Source organism: Melanostigma gelatinosum, assembly GCF_949748355.1.
Source record: "Melanostigma gelatinosum genome assembly, chromosome: 15".
Taxonomy (NCBI): domain Eukaryota; kingdom Metazoa; phylum Chordata; class Actinopteri; order Perciformes; family Zoarcidae; genus Melanostigma; species Melanostigma gelatinosum.
In genome coordinates, this window is record NC_136648.1 from 15,700,970 (window position 1) to 15,718,427 (window position 17,458).

At 45.3% G+C, this 17,458-nt stretch overlaps 1 protein-coding gene across 3 annotated transcripts in view; it reads right to left on the reverse strand.

Moving 5' to 3' along the window:
• The window catches only part of gpc5c (glypican 5c), an 88,181-nt gene extending 71,192 nt beyond the window's left edge, over window positions 1-16,989 (reverse strand). For all 3 annotated transcript variants that reach the window (XM_079285430.1, XM_079285429.1, XM_079285431.1), the window contains exons 1-2: window positions 16,551-16,989; window positions 8,209-8,370 (exon numbers count right to left, since the gene is read on the reverse strand). In XM_079285430.1, the coding sequence (XP_079141556.1) occupies window positions 8,209-8,370; window positions 16,551-16,731 (343 nt within the window). In that variant the 5' untranslated portion in view covers window positions 16,732-16,989. The remainder of the gene's footprint in view (window positions 1-8,208; window positions 8,371-16,550) is intronic.
• Between the last annotated feature and the right edge of the window lie 469 nt (window positions 16,990-17,458).

The window sequence follows — 17,458 nt, forward strand, 5'->3', positions numbered from 1 at the left end:
CAGATATATGACACAGCGACACATGTGTAGATTACATATCCTTGTTTTAATTAGTAGAAATACTGTACATAGGGCAATCTCACACTCGGCACTGGTCATCTTTGGTTACAGGGGAGGGCTGCAATGTCATACAATCTCCCCGCCTCTAACCTTTCAGGCAATAGTTTAATGGTAATAAACTATTAATAAGTCAATGAATCAATCTGTTGATTCCAAGGATGCACCGATCAGACTTTTTCCAGTCCCGATACGATGAACTGGGCTTTGGATATCGGCCGATACCGAGCACCGATTCGATACCAGTGTTTAATTAATAAGCTATACGTCTCACTGGGAGGAAGAGACTGGGATCATTCTTTTATGTGTAAGGCAACATCTGGCTTGACTTTAGCATTGCTTTCTTAACATTGTTAAACATAATGTAACTGATGAATATATTATACAAAAATATGTACTGGATTGTTATTTATTATAATAATGGCATCCGATAGCAGTTCAGCCTATAGTCACCGATACCCGATACCGGTATTGTGCATCTCCGGTTGATTCGTCATACTTGTGGGGTAAAATCATACGTCTAACGTCTAAAGTGGGAGTATGACTCATCTGTGCGCAGACATCCTGTTCACGCAAACTGGACCAGCAAGAACTCCTGCCAAAAACACTGTGACTCCACAAGCCTAACCCACACACAAATTTTAGCAAACCCTGCTCCCCCCCCCTCCCCCCAAATCCTAATTTGCTTGTCTTGTCCTATCAGGGGGCTAACAGGTGGGATAATGAGCTTGATAGAGAGACATGAGGGGGAGTGTGTGTGTGTGTGTGTGTGGGGGGGAATTAAAAAGGACAGCCCAGCTATATCAAAACTCAGAAACGTAAACAATTCCACAGATGCCAGGGGCGTTCGGGTGGAGATTGGGCAGAGGGGGGGGGGGGGGGGCACTGCTCTCTGCTCTGGCCTAAGTAGGGAAACATGATCGAAGGCAGGGGAATGAGTGGACGAGAGAAGGACGGGGACAGAGGAGACAGAGCACGGGGGCTGAGGGAGGGAGGGTTGTTCAAATGGCTCATGCCATAAAGGGGAGATGTGGAGGAACTGTTGACAGGCTGATGGACAGCACCTCTGGTCCTTGGCATTGAGGGGGCCACAGGCCTATAGCGACCCCTCATTGCTCTTATGTTTATTGGTGTGTAAATCACAGTGTCTCTTTTGATATAGTGTCGTGCTAAGGAGCAGCAGAGTGTCGAACACAAACAAGTATTTGCACTCATAGGAAGCAACAACAAAACCAACAAGTAGGAGCGTTCTGACTCTTGAGTACAGCATTACTCATTACTCATGTCCCATGTATGTTCATATCCTTTTTCACATCTTACAATGACTTCTGTGTTTAAATTCAGGGAGTTAGTTGTGAAATATTGTTTTGATCTGCAGATTGGAGAAAAACAAAAAAAAAGCCCACCCAATAAAAAAAAGACTCAGGAAAGAAAGAATATGAATAAAAAGTAGATTCATGCAACAGTCAACTAGCTGCCAGTGGCTTATTATTCTGCAGACTGGAACATTAACAAGTGAATCTAAAAGAATGGAGGCATTTTCTCCAGAACCAGGCTACATTGATGACTAACTGCCTGTGGTTTTGTGATGAATAAAAAAGCCTTGTCATGGTAATAAACCGTTATATAAGTGGAAACTGAGAAAGAGACTGGGCACCAGGTTATCATGAAAAAAGGAAAGGAAAAGAAAGTATTCGTGGCCCCCGGTTAAATATTTCAGCTTTATTATGAATCAAACATACGAAGGGTCACTTATGCATCGTTTCTATTATGAGCCAAACCTACATTTTGATAAGGCCTGAGCCATTATCCTCATGCCATGGAAAACAACACAAAAAAACGCTTCAATCCATTTTGTGGGCTGAAATGAATCAAAGGAAAATACTAAATAATCAAGATAAATGTACAAACAATATTTGTGAAGCACAAAGTCTATCATTAGTTCCAGAGTTTGCCGGCGATAGACTGTATTGTGGTTGATTTAATAGCAGACCCATGCCTGTTCATTTTGGCAGACGATACAGCAGATATCATAATCCATCACGGATCACACAAACAGGACACGGCTGATGCAGGGTCAGAACTTTTCTTTTCGTCTGTCCTTTTTTCTCTCGTTTCTTGTACCTCCTTCTCTGGAACACAACGGATGAACGACTGTGGGATCGGTGAGTAAAGCCTGCCGTGGGGACTCCTTAATGGTGTGCTGGGAGCCATAGAGGCGAGGAGGAAGAAGGAGAGGAAGCAGAGGAGTGTCCGGCACAGGGCGTATAATGAGGAGAGAGGGCCGACTTGAACGAGGGGAGTGATGAAGTGAGTCGGAGGTGAGGGACGGGAGTCAGAGAGCCAACTCCCGACGTGCTTTGGGCCGAAAGTAACAGCGTGAGTCACAGAGACGTCTACGTCGCGGCGCTCATCCACTTATGCATCAGAAGCACATATTAACTACACACCCTGATCTCCCAAAGGCTCTCCCTCACAGACACGCAAGTCTGGCCAGTTTTCGGATGTGCACGCCCCCTCTCCCTCACGCTCATGAACAACACTTCCACTATTACTCTCAGCATGACCTTATTTCCTTATTAAATCCTTTGCCTTGACAACATCGCATTAGTTAAACTGCACAAAAAGGTAGATGTGTGGCAATTACACCAAAAAAGGGAAGAAGTCTCTTAATTGTGTTGGTTGTCAGACATTTTATGATGAAGATTTTGACTGCCAGCTGCTATCTACAGAGATGTGTGCACACAGAGATCTATATCTCAAACTTAAACACACACACACACACACTTTATGGCTTGTGGGATCATTCTGGGAAGGACGGCAGGCTCAGACAGGACACAGGAACAGGCCAGGCTGGACCAATCAGCAGCTCTGGAGCACAAATCCCATCAGCCAGGCAGACAGATTGTGTTCCAGAAAAGCCAAATTCTCTTGGACAGAGAACAAGCCCCGGGAGACGCGACTTTGTCTTATTACCAAGAAACTTCCATCAAGCTTATTGTGCTCATACGATCGCAGTGGAGACTGATGGAGCTTAGTCTACACCGAGAGCGCTTGTTGAGGCTAGCTGAAGGGCAGCATCACTCATAGTGTTTGCAAAGTAGGGTCAGAAAGTCATCCCGTGAGGGAAGAGACGGTGTTGGCGATAAATAAAGAGGTATTTATCTCAGTTTCATTTCACGCCACGTCAAATGATGTGCCGTGGCGGCTGGCGGCAAGCTAATCTACACAGACCTCGTGTTTGTTTAGCCTTTGGACGCAATGTTAGGGGAGCATGGGTGGTTGGTGAGGAAGACAGAGGCTTGCGGGGAGCCAAATAACAACGACGAAGAAAAATGAGGGGAGACTTTCGGGGGCGAAGAAGAAGACGGAGATGTATTTTTGTGTTTATGGTGTATATATATATATTCTGCGGAGCGCACTCTTGGCAGCCGGGTTATCTGTGAGACGTGAGGGTTCCCTGCAGCGCACATGCCAACACGCAAGCTACTGGCGTCGTGCCCACCAAAGACCCAGCATGCTCTCGTTGAGCAACCGATGGCGGCCGAGCATGGACCACAGACGGAGAGAGACGGAGAGGGAGAGGGAGGGAGAGCAGCGGTACACAGTGAATATATACAGGGCAACAAACCTGTTTGTTGCATATTCTTCAAAGGCAGACCAGATCACACACACACACACACACACCTGATAGAACTATACTCAAACACACCTGTGCACACTGACATTTTGTCTTCAACCACAAGCCCTCCCTCCGTCTCATTTTTCTGTTCTGTCTCTCCAGGCCCAACTCCCTTCTTCTCTGGATTCTCACATATTCATGCTGATGTGAGGGGGGGGGCAGATGAAAAGCAGAGGTAATTAGGGAAGCTTTGAGTGTGATTTTATGACTGCGAGAGGCTTTGAGCTTTTCCCCTCTCACCTCCTGCCTTCCCTTTGTCACCCCCCCCCCCTTTCCCCAGCGAGTCCTGCAAATTCTGAGGCATACACATCCTGCCTTCATGTGGCATGTCTACTCAGGAGACTCGAGAGGCGTAGATAAAACATAAACACGCTCAGGACACACAGACACACGTACACACTCAAATACGCAATATATTCACCCTCGCTATTAGGTCCATAAACACGTTCTACCTCCTCCCTGTATGATTAAATGAGACGTGTCGGGATGGATTCCGGATATCCTCCCTAATTTGAGCATGAGCTCATGGTGCAGCGCGATGTCATCCTGTGTCCAAGCGCCAGCCTCCAGAGCAATAACCCTGTCGGTCAAAACATCTGCACAGCAAAAAAAACATGCAGACGCAAAGTGAGAGAGAGAGAGAGAGAGAGAGAGAGAGAGAGAGAGAGAGAGAGAGGGAAAAAAACGATAATGATGTGAGAGAGGACCGGGCCAAAAAAAAAGATGACAAGCAAAAATAAGTGAGAGAACTTCCAGAGAAGTGAGAGATCGCAATATAGATAGAGGGATTTGTGTCTGATAAAAATAATGAAGACGAAGCCGCCTGCACACAAAAACACAGATAAATCATCAGCATTTTCATCATGAAGACAGTTGCCTTCACGCAGGGTGTGCTGTGTAAGCCACCCAGGAAGATCGGCCCTGGCAGTAAAAGAGAAGACAGCGGAGGAATTTGCAAAACAGTTTCATCTGCGGTGGCTTACGAACAATAAGGCTTGAGGCTAGAAATCCTTGTCTGTCTCTCTGTGCCTAGAGGGATTGGGGTTACGGTTGCACGGAGCAACAGACATGGTGAATACTGTCTACTGTATGCTAGCAGGTAATTGGGGGGGGGGGGGACTGAAAGTCTAGCGGGACATACACCAACAAACCCTACGGCCTTTCTGTTGTGTTTCTTGTCTTTCTTTCACAACTCGGCCTGAGGCCCTCGAGTATCCCTGAGCCTCAGGTGGTGGTTTACATCACTTTGTCTCGTACACTCGTGCATATGCTGTCTCCTAGGATGATGGGGGGGGGGGGGGTGGGGAGCTAATTATGTCGCCTCAATGAGGAAAGGCACCATCCTTGCCGCGGCCTCTTTCTCTCTCTCTCTCCCTCGCCGTCGCTCCTTCTCGAATGAACCCCCCCCCCCATCCCTCCTTTGAAGGGCACCTGAAACGTTCACTGCGCTGCACTTTCATCGATGATAGGGAGCTATCTAGGCCAGCAGCATACATCTCTCTGAAAAGCATTTGTCAACTCCCGCGAGGACAACTTGAGCCCCGAGGTGGTCATGGTGACTCGCAAGGGTGGTCAATATTGTATTCTTCGGGACACATGTATGCACACACACACACACACACACACACACAGAATAATCAAGATGCACACGTACAAAATACTCGAACACCCACATTACACAGACACACACACGCACTCACACAAACACAGATGTCATGGCCTTTAGCTGTGGGCCAGGTCCCCCTCATATCGGTGACACTAGTGATTAAATGTGTCAGCATTTCCTTGACATCTGCTCCCCAGCAGCGCGAGTATAGTATACCCAGATATTTACTCTCCTGCCCATCACTCCCACCTGTCATGTACACACAAGCAAATTGGATTGCCTGCACAACAATTTGCCAACAAGCGACCGCTGCACAAGTAATTTATATGAGGGCATATTGGAGCTAACTAAAAGTAAGGCTCCAGCTCCTCAGATCAACTAGTGGCAGAGCCAATCAGACAAAGATTCAAGTGACCAGTCCATCTGTTCGACTTTCTCTCGGCCAATCAGGAGGCCACAGAGAGCTGTCCAGCCACTAAGATTACTCTAGATTGGCTCGTGCGGACCAGCGCTGAGCTAGCTCTGTGGTTGACACCTACCAGTAGTCACTATCTATCAACATACGTCATGGATTAGGAGAATCAGCCTGTTTGTGTGTTGGGGTTGAGAGAGGAGATCTAAGGGGGGGGGCTGTGTGTGGGTTTTAGGAAAGTTGAAAGGAGGGAAGATGAAGAAGAAGGTATACCTCGGGGAAGGGGGTTGTTATGCAAAAATATGGAACCTGCTAGCGTGATTTAAGGCGTGGCAGTAGCAGGGTAAAAGTGGACAGCAATCTCTGGAGAATCCCAAAAGATTATTGGTGCTGTAAACTTTTGTCTTTGCAGCCCACAATTGAACCGGTTCCTTCATATATTACCACAGTGTCAGGAACGTTTTGCGGATAAAAACAATTATTTCAGAAATGTGGTCTGTGTTTATGGGGTCACACTCATGACATGGCAACTCCCACACATGACAAAGCACAGTAGGGCCTTTAGGCCTGTCAAAACAAAGGCAGGCCAAGGAAAACACTCTCACACACACGCGGACACACTCCTTAAACACACACACACACCATCTCCTTTCGAATGGGCTCGTCCTTTTGGCTAAACTTTGTCAACCAGCAGTGAGTGATTTGGAGCGAAGAAGCTACAGTGGGTTAAAAAAAAAACAACGCAGACAGATAGGACTTTGTGTGAGTTGAACGACAGACAGATAGAAAGCTGTCGAGAAAACAGTGGCCACATCATGAGAGGATTACCAAATAGATGATTAGCAACAGAAGAGCAGAGTTTTCCAGACAACTGGCTCAGCGGTGAACTCTGTGTGGTGCAATTGGATAGATACAGTACGAATAAAAAAAAAGGGCGCAGGAGAAGAAAGCTACCCACAAAACAATTTTCCACCATCCAGCGTGTGAATAACGGCACCGAGGGCATCGGCCAAAATCATATTCTCATTACTTCATGCGGTATATGAGCCACTTGCTACTTCACATTCCACTTGAGGCGCTCAGACAGCACAGAGACTGTCCTTATAAGGCCTCGTAAATTGAGGGGTAGTGACATCATCATTTTCGGCACCACCGTACTCCAGTTCCCATTGTTATTCCATTGTTATTTTTCCACCGTGGCCTTTTCTGGATATGTGGAACACCTGATCTTCGTTCTCCAGACGGGCTCAGACATGAGGTAAGAAGGGAAAGATCCAAACGATGACGAAAAGGACAAATACCAGGAGCACCATTCAAACACCATTCAAACTCGTAATGTTGGAAGCGACTGGAATTGAATATGGCGGCGGTGTTCTACAACATTAAACAGTATGTGACAGTAATATATACTGTCCAGATGACATTTAGAGTTGAAACACAACCGTAACCTAATTATTTCCATGAATGTTCCACTAGCCCGTTTCATTCTCTATTACATCATTTGTTCACATATCATGCGACATCCACATCCATCATAAAGCGGGACTTAACCAACATGGCGTCCAAGCAGTCCATTGTTTTATAAAAATGATTGCATGGTACCATAAATTCCTGTAACGCTTAAAAAACATCCAGAGCAGGTCTCCTTCCCTGTGGGATGGTGTTTGGAGTTTTCCGGGAGGGAGAACTTGGGTCTATTTCGGAAATTGTACAATTTTAAACGACACTGCAATCACTAGGGGAAGAGGAAGGACAAGCTTGGGCAACTAGTGCACGGCTTGATTCAGCTGGGCGTAGTACAAAACCCTTTGGCAGGCAAAAGACCCAGTCGAAACAGGCTTTGTATCTACAGCAGGGCTTTGTTTATCCGGAACTCAGACATCTGAACTGACCAGGCTACCAAAGAGGCATTGCGACAACAACAAAAAAGAAAAAATACAAACCAAACAAGCAAACCAAACAAATTACTGTGCACTCTTTCACTTCCCAAAACGACTGTAATGTGTTCAAGGGTTCCAGTAATTGTTTTGTCCTGAGAGCAGGATTCGATAATGACAAAGCAGACCATCATCCACCAAATGCTAAAGTCTGAGTAAAAGGCCTCTGTACCCTCTTTTCCCCCCCGCTTACCCTCAGTGAACCCTCTTCACAGCACTTTTGCTGCCAAACCTACAGAAGAAGGGGGGGGGGGCCCTGCCCAGTTCCTGACTGCACATTTTCCTGCACGCCAGCTTCCGTGACCCTGGGGGAACCGAATTAAAAACGTTCTTTTTTTCCACCAAACACTGGATAAATAAATATTCTTTGGAAGAAAGAAAACAAATGTTTTTTGGGTTGTTTTTTATTGCTGCATTTGGATTCAAAACGGGTGCACAAGTTCAGGTTCAGGTCAGCATGAAGCTGGGTCAAGTTTTTTAAAAGAGCCTGGCACCCTCAAGTCCCAGCACTTACCCTGGAAGGCATCCGAGTGGCCGGAGATGAGGTGCTCCAACTCGTAGCTGTACGACTGAATGTTGTGGAGGGTTTCCCTTTTCACAGCCAGCTGGTAGCTCTCCTCCATCTTCCGGGTGCAGCACGACGGACCCTGGTGCTTACAAACCAACAGATCCACATCTAGGAAAGTCAAGCAGAAACGGACTTACGGTTAATTATCTTTCTGATTTCTCTTTCTTTTCATTTTCAAGTCAGAGGCAACACATAAAGCATATCAAAGGAAACGGAAGCTCTAGGAGAATTACGGTATCTTTCCTTTGGATGAGATAAGATAACGTCTTTTATCCTGTGAGGCAGATATATGATTCTATATATATATATATATATATATATATATATATATATATATATATATATATGCTCTGCAAATATGTGTGAGTACATGTATAGTGTCCTGAGTATGCACATAGATAGACGGGCCGTAACTCCATTGGGAGACAGAGGAGCCACCATGGGAGGGTGAGAAAGTCAACCAAGAATCCATCCACGTTTCCTGCTAAAAATACTGTCTCTGCTGAAGACATAAATATTAGGGGTGTAACGGTACGCGTATTCGTATTGAACCGTTCGGTACGAGGCTCACGGTTCGGCATGATGAACCGAATACGTTTGAAAAAAATAATAATTATTACTATTTTTTTATTTTTTTAAAACCTTTATTTAACCAGGTCGTCCCATTGAGATTAAAAATCTCTTTTGCAAGATGTAAGTAACAACACTACATAACATTAAGGAGCAGTTTTTGTTTTTTATGCTTATGTGTTGCTAAGAAGACACACACACACACACAGTAATCAGTATGAAATCACCTCTAGAACTAGACGGTCATTATGCGACTGCAGCTCAGGACAACCACATGAAGGCAATGACCTAACTGCAAACACGGTGATCCAATGAACCGCTCAATCAGGCACAATTACATCAGCGGAAACCGAGTCCGCCCCGTCCTGCCAGTGTCACCTGCTCCTCACCCTTGCTACACATATAAACACTGTCATGACATCGCCGGGGCGGGACTGCTCGCAATTAGCATGGCCTATTAAAAAAAATGGTTCTTTCCCACACATTTCCTTGCACAGGGACATTTCCATAATGCAGGAGTCTGATATGATAACTCATTTTACAGCGGGGAGGGGGTCGGGCTGGACGGGGGTGGCTGGAGGCAGGTGTTGTAACCGGAGCCTAAAGCATGGCCTTAGGACAGATCGCAAGACCAGTGCCTCACTGTCCAAATCCCTCCATGAAACACAATAGGGTTGCATTCTCAATCCCTCTTTCCCTTTCTGCTGCCTCTCTCCCGTTTGCCTGGCATAGCCCAGTGAGGCCTGGGTGTCTCTTAATTACCCAGCGAGGCTCCATTTGTTCCCATCCCAGAGCCAGGCGAGTGAAGTCATAACTGGCTGTCCTGCCGCTCACAGCTCGTTATCTCCATCTCTGTAGCGGTTCCACTTTTTGACACCATTTCCCTGTTGACACTGTTCCTGTTTGTCTTTTTGTGTGTGGAGAGATACCATTCTGACCATCAATATGTCAAGTTTGCATATGAAATTTAAAAAGAAAATACAATGCTACAATTAATATTGTTTAGGTCACTCAACAAATAAAAGTGCACACACAAGCTGATTCATGAAACACATGACCTAAAAACGAGCTTGACCTGTCCTCTCAGGATAGTGATTAAGTCTTAATATGGAACGCTTAGCTAGAAATGTGTTTATTTAATTTAAATTCAATTAAAGTGTAATTTATTAGAGCCTAATACGTTCTGAACTTGGCTCTTGGAAAGCTGTAGACTAGAAGGGAAACGCGTGCCACTTGTCAAATATCCGATGCCTGTTGAAGGCGTGATGTACTGTCTTGATTCTGCTTTAATGTTGTTATTTCACCATATTTGGTGTGCGTCCCCCCCCCGCCCCCCTCTCTGTCCCTGACCCTTGTTCTCCTCCCCGGCTGGCTCTTTCTCTCCTTTGTGTTTGTGTGTTATCTGTGATATGAAACTAATATCCAGGGACTCACGGTGGAATCCGGCCTGGCCTCTCCGTCCCTTGCGAGTAGCTGCGTGGAGTAAGTGATACTCAGAGAGACTTTGGCTGTTAAAGCCACCACAGCAGTCGGGAGGACAGGCCGACTGTGTCACCAATATATCACGCCACTTTCTGGACTCGTCAGAAGCCGTGTCACTATTTGAGTTGTCCGACGGGAAACATAATGCTGAGTCCACTTTTTTTTAAATCTTTTACATACAGGATATTTTGTTTGTGGCGTCTGCCTGAAGGGTGAGCTAAAAATATGTATTCAGGAGTCTTCCAAGAACTCTGAGAGTCATTGAAGTCTACAATGTAGGACAGATCTATTAATATCTGACTGCCTTGTTTATTATTTAAACCATGCTTCATATGTCTTCAGTATACACCGATCATACAACTTGTAAAAGGCATTGACTTCTCCTTAAACTTTCACGTTTCATTGTCAAATGAAAGTAAAGTATTTGAGGTGTTGAGGGTTTCAAAGGGTTTTTTGATAACTACGTAAAACAAACAAATATCTGCGTAGATTATTTTCGTCAAAAATGTTTTGACGAATATCGAACGACATGACATGTAGGTTTTGAACATCTGGACAATTTTTTCCCCAACATTCTGTGCAAAACTATACTCAAGCTCTGTCAAATTGCTCGGGGACCATGACTCAACAGCAGTTTTCGGGTCCCGGTACAAATGTTTCATTGCATTGATTGTAATGGTCTCTGACTTGACTCGGGCTCAGATTAGCTCGTTGCTTTTATGACATTCCTGCATGGATTTGGCTTCATGTTTGGATTTGTTATCGTACTGGGAAAACAACCCAAATTGTTAGTTGAATGTCTTTCTTTTACACTCTGCCATAAGGTTATTGAGTGTAGCGTTCGATGAGAGCTAAGGGTCCCTGTTTACTTTCTAGGTTTACCTTGCAGTGCCTCGTTCTTGCATCACATAACTGGTCATTTTCAACACCATTGTTGTGGAGTTTGACTCCATGCTGTAGTTTTTGGCAAGAAATTATCAAATTAACGGTTGGACCCGCACGGGCAGCTAGCTGTGCAAGTGAAGATTAAGGTGTGTCATTACTGTAAATACTTAAAGGGACACCCCAAAATCTAAAATAAAATAGTCTTTGAGATTTTGGGATGAACTGTCCCTTTAAGCAATAACTTAAAGGTCACTATACCTGTGCCCACACTTTAGGTGAAATGGTCAAAATAACTGTGTTTTTAATATTCTGAAAACGTGAGAACAGATAAATGGCAGAATATGAGGGTCAGCACTTTTGTAGCAGCATTTGTTACAGTGATTTTATCTTATTTTACAAATTTCAAAGTTTCTCAAGAACTGTTATAACATGTTATTTTGTCTACAAGCTGTAGCTTGTAATCTGATTCCAAATGACAACTCTTGGCTTTAATGTGACTCAACATAGACTCCAATGGGCAAAGAAGGACAGAACTCTACGGGTCCGTTGTAATTAGTGTCCAATGTGTGTGCCACTCATTCTGCCTGGCTAAACCTTAACACACTTTGCTCTCCAAATTGGACGTCAACTCTAAATCCTAATTCCCCTAATCGTCCTCAGGTGACAAATACCTCTGGAGTAATTTGCCGTATTAAAGTCATGGCTCGGGGGGTCTTGCCTTGTCAGCCACAATCCCTTCAGCAACACCTCAGTGCCCTTCATTGCACAAGTCAAAACTCCTAAAGCGGAGAAACTCCACCACTGTATAATCACCCCGCTAGCTCACATGCCAGTAACAGAGCAGAATGCAGAATATACTGCAGAGGAGATGTTGAGTTGAAACTTTCCTTTTCAAACACTCCTGCACTCATGAAATGATTTATAAACTGCTCACGTCTCCTCAATACGGTATGGAAATTTATGTTATGATTGGGAATGCGTTGATGACCGTGAGGGTTGCAGTTTCCTGATGCTGCTGTTTTGATATTTCTCGGAGAACAAGAATAACTTTGTTGGAGAGTGGGCAATTAATGCAGTTGCCCTTCTCCTGCCTCAGGAAGCCGGTTTCACTTTGAAGTTGCCAGATCCTCTGAACATGCGGGATATTTACTCGATACAGATTTGCAGTGTTTTGGATGGACCGCGTTGAATGAAAACACATCTCAAAGGGTCTTTGCCGCATACCTGCATTTTTTTTTTGGACAACCTTGAAACTCAACTGGAATGTTTAGCTTCCCCAGACCCACGTGCTGCCGACAGTGATTGGCACCGGGTCCAAAGCCACGCAAAGAGGGCAGAGGTTGGTCGGACAGAGCTAGAGGAGAGAAGTCGAGGGCTGGTGGGCAGGTAGATGCAGACCTGATCAAGCAGCGTGGTATCAGAGGGGTGCTCGGCCCCGGACTGGCAGAGCAATTGTGTCAACATTCAAAATAATCTGCTGAACACTGTCTCTCAGAAAGCTCCCCTCTCATGTAATACTTCTATCCCTAAAGCGCAAAAAAAGGCCCATCTTTTCTAAACGTATTATTGGAGAGGTACTGCAGACGATATACTCTACTGACCTCAGCCTCTACCACGGTAGCAGGCCGGGAGGGTAAGGTAGCATGCACTCAACTGAAACGCAAGGCAGACTTAGGCTGAAATCCAATAAGAGATGCCACGTAGAGACTAGAGACCGACTCAGACGGAGTAATCAGCTTCAGACATGGGGCAACACCGGTAAGGCTGGAGGGTTTTTGGGGTGGGCTGGAGAGAGAGAGAGCGAGAGAGAGCATCCGAGGTGCTTGTCAGTTCAATTAGCTGAAAAAGAAAACACAGATGCTCAGTGATTTTAAGTGTGCATGGCGTACGGTAGGTGTGTGTGCACCATGTTCCTGCTCAGTGAGCAAGGGCCTGCGTTAAAAAAGGGAATCAAAAATAACTGCAGCCAATCAAAGAACACGCCGAGCTCCGAGAGCTTGCCAAGGCTTTAGATGCTGTAGCTGGTTAAGGACATGGCGACATGTGATAACGCACTGTGATCCCCATTCCCTCGCTATTAACACATGACCCTGCTTGCCTTGTATTTCGAGATATGAGACACTTTCTCTTTCACTCTTAAAAGAGCTGTTAATGACTGAGCACAGCAGAGAATGGCAGTGAAGTAATAGGTTCAGCAAAGTGCTCCGTGTGTGGTATACGCACGCACGATTGGATAAGCCAAGCTCGATCAGATCGTTTTTAACTTGAGCTGGAAAAATAGGTTGATCATATCTGAGGACATTATCTAAGGAGCCAGCTGGAGGATTAGTGCGTCCGTGAGCAGCACCGCTAGCTTCCAAAATGATCTATCTCCGAAGGGCTATATCAGCACCCTGCGGTAATCTCAATATGGAGCAGTTGGCTGCGTACCGCCGTACATAAACGGTCGTAACTCTTTCGGAATAAGGATATGCAACTGCATGTCTGATTACCTAAGTTCCCTCGACGCTGAATCTGGCGCGGAGATAAAGTCGCTCTTTGTAAAGTGCGGCCAGGGAACAAACATTTAATGCCTGGAAGACAAATGTCTTCAGTCTGAAATGATTCAACACAAGGAAATACAAATCTATCAAATTGGAAATAAATAACATTAAGAGTAGGAATGAATTCAAATGGGACTTTCATTTGGAGTGAGAATTATTTTTACATTGAGCTGCTGCTACAGTTCTGTATTTTCGGACTTGCTTAAGTAAAGAAGCTCTTGATAATCATAAGGCACTATCACTACGTGTTGCACTTCATGTTTTCGTAGGATACCAAACAAAAAAAAGAGATGTTCAATAAAATATCTGTAGCGTAGAATAGGATCAGGTCCAATTGGCTGGCTCTAAAACTCCCTGCTGCCACACTCCCGGCGCTTAGCGAGAAGTCAGTTCAGCACACACGAATGAAACGCAGCACTGTATCCGAAGAAAAACATCAGACTGTGAAAGGGGCTGAAGTTTTGCCACTTCAAATTTCAAGAGTTGCTTTTATTGGCATTTGATCTGAGAGCCGAAGCAGAGTAGCATAATTGTGTACACACACCTACACACACACACACACACACACACCACATCTCACACTCTCAACACCCCCCCCCCCCCCCCCTTCCATTGGTCAGCGCTTTGAAGACAAGATTGCGCCTGACCCAAAACAACCTCTCTGGGACAAGTGCAAATAAAAACAAAAAATACGATAGAAGCCCAAAATGTAGTGAAGCTACAGCCATGTTTGATTAGCTGCTGAGGGGACGGGACAGCAGAGTGCGAATGCACAGGAACGCAGTTCAACACACCTTCTGAACAAACACAAATATTTATATCGATTAATAGTTCGGACCAAAGAGCCCACATTTATGGATCTGGATCATACCTCCCACATTTTTACAAAAGCGTAGATAGAGGGCCTATAGGATACTTTAATGGGGAAGCCATTAAAAGGAAAGACTATTATAGCATACCCTTCACACTCTTACTGTGTGAATGCTGCTGTTCGCTCACTGTCACTGATACAAAAGCTCATCAACAGCTGCGATTGCAGCCTGAGATTCTCACATGTAGCTCCTGCCAATGCTGTCTACAGACAGTAAAAGCCAAGGTCCTTCCGTTGTCTTTTACGAGCCAACCCAAAACTATACCGCGCGCGGTGCAATCGACGTCCCCTGTTGCTAGTAGTGACACCCCGCTAAACAAACATATCGAATGGTTTGGATACATCTCTGGGTATGTTTCCCACTCAGCTGTCTGTCGCTCCTCTCCCTGTTAAAGCTTGCAGACTCAGACCGGGTGATACTTAAGCTGCCACCGACCTGCATGTGACACCATTGCTGCAAGGATTCCGGCCGGTCACATACTGTAGATAGCTGTGCACTCATCGACCGGCATGGGAGTATTTGCCAGGAAAAAATGCACTTAAATCTGAGACTAAGAGGACTCACAATAAAGGAAAAGAGAGGTATAGGTTTAAAAGACTAAAAGTAAAGGACAAAGGCGAGAGAACGGCATGATGGTGCACACTGAATAGCTTGATTTCTTGTGTTCATATGACAATTAAAATGGCCTCACGTTGGAGAAGCATGACATAATTAGTTGCAATTGATGGAGTCTCTTGCTGTGCTTGCAGAAAAAGACTTTCAGGCAAACCTAGCATAGTTGAACCAAAGCCTAAACCCTCTAAAAATACATTTTGCCTCCAAAAACAGATTTGGAACCAATGTTTATTCTCGTAAAATAATTTCTCGTCAGCGTGCAGGAGGAAAGCACAAACCACAAAACCTTCAAGGCATTTGAAGTTGCTTCCAAGCATCGCTCTGACAAAAATCGGACGAAAAAGACAACTGGGAGAAGCAGAGGAGCTAAGACTAAACTGTGGCCCCTGAGCTCAAGAGCACGGACACTTCGGGGCCTTTGCCACCCCACGAAGCTAAAGAGGCCAATAAAGACTTGGTGGTGTCTGACTTCTACAAATCAATCACTGGCCCCTGTGTGGACGCAACATTGTCGCCTCTTAATCCACAGAGATTAAACCATGCGAGACCGTTGCATCACGCTTTGCCTTGTTCTTGCTCAGGAACGGCCGTCTCAGCAATTTGTGAACCCGCCGGGCAAGCTACACTCATTGTGGCAAACATCAAGAGGCGCTGACCTTTTAAACCAGACGGATGAGATGTTGCCTTTCTGCTGGCTGTCTTGAACATGTCATATTGCCCAGACCTGGACCATACCAATACACATGATACATGTTTTTGACGGTGGACCGACATGATGCCTGGAATTTACTCAAACGGGTACTACCAAATACATTAGTATCATACAGACTTCACTTCCTTTAAGATCATTTTAGAAACACACATCATAACCAAAGAGCATTCCCCAACATCAGACGGATACTTGACGGTCAACCAGTTAAAAGGTCTCAACAACTAACAGGACTAATATGAGAGACAACGTCCTGAAAAGTGAAGACAGAGACAAACATTTCTGCTGTCCCTCAGCCTTTCACTCTGTTTGCTGTCACTTGAGTGCAGCTTAAGGGAGACTGACCCACGTGTGCTTTTGACAGAAGCACAGAATAGTTAAAAGCATTGGACATGAATTAAAAGACTGTCGAGGTAGATATTTATAACTTTTCAACACATTTGCACATCTGATTGCTGAAATCTCTAACATTGTATTTAAAGCTAAATGTGTGACATGTGTCTGCCGATCCACGAACGAACCGTGCACGTTTTTGCAGTGCGCTTTATCCAAAGTGCTCCTCACTGTTGAGGCGCCAAAAACAACAACAACAAAAAAAACCCGCTGGCTCACCTCTGCCAGGTGTCTCCGGCACGCGGTTCGGCGGCCCGACCTGCCGCAGCTGGAAAGCGGTCCTCACTTCATGACAGCTGTACGCGTCCGCGCCGATCACGTTCACCGCAAGCACGAGCGCGGACAGAATCCATGCGGACCCGCAAGAAGAGTTTACGCGTGGGCACAATCCTCGGGACATTGCCGCATCGCCCACCAGGTATCCCTGTGGACAGCCTGTACTGTAGCCCCGACTGCGTGACCTGTGTGATGCTGTTGGAGGTATAGGCGGCACTCGAGCACAATGAAGCGACTTTAAACATCTGACAATCGTTTCCGTCTGGCTTTTTTTTCACATTGTCGGTGGAGATGAGTGGGAGCAGCGCATCACGGCAAAAGGTTTTGGGGGTCTTCCCTCGGACAGAGGAGGAGTGGTGTGGGCTACAGCCAGTCCGTCCCGCGCGCAACACTTTCGCAGTGGTCGGCTGTCTGCATGTCTGCTTCCAAAAGCCTCTCGCGCGCACTCCCCTCCCTCTCTGTTTACTTCAGTTAAGTGCCCCAACTAAAACACACTGCTACCCCTATAGGGACTTGCAGTGTCAGTCGCCTTATGACAGCATGTTTAAACCCCGACAACTAAACATTTCCCCCTTTGGTGTTATTACAACAAGCAAAAACTAAATGCCCCATGAATATTTTACCCACAGCATCATAACTGAAAGTGTTGTTGTGACTTATGTTGTGCCTTTATAGCAACAATTGAATGTAAAACCAATATTGAATCATTACAAAATGTAATTTCAAAACCTCACTTTTACTCAAAAGTTTATTTTTTCTGTTTATGTTTCTTGGTTTGTTTCTGTTCCACAAAATAAGGGAGATATTAACTGCGACTGCGACAAGAAGTAGGATTATTTTCAAAATGTTGG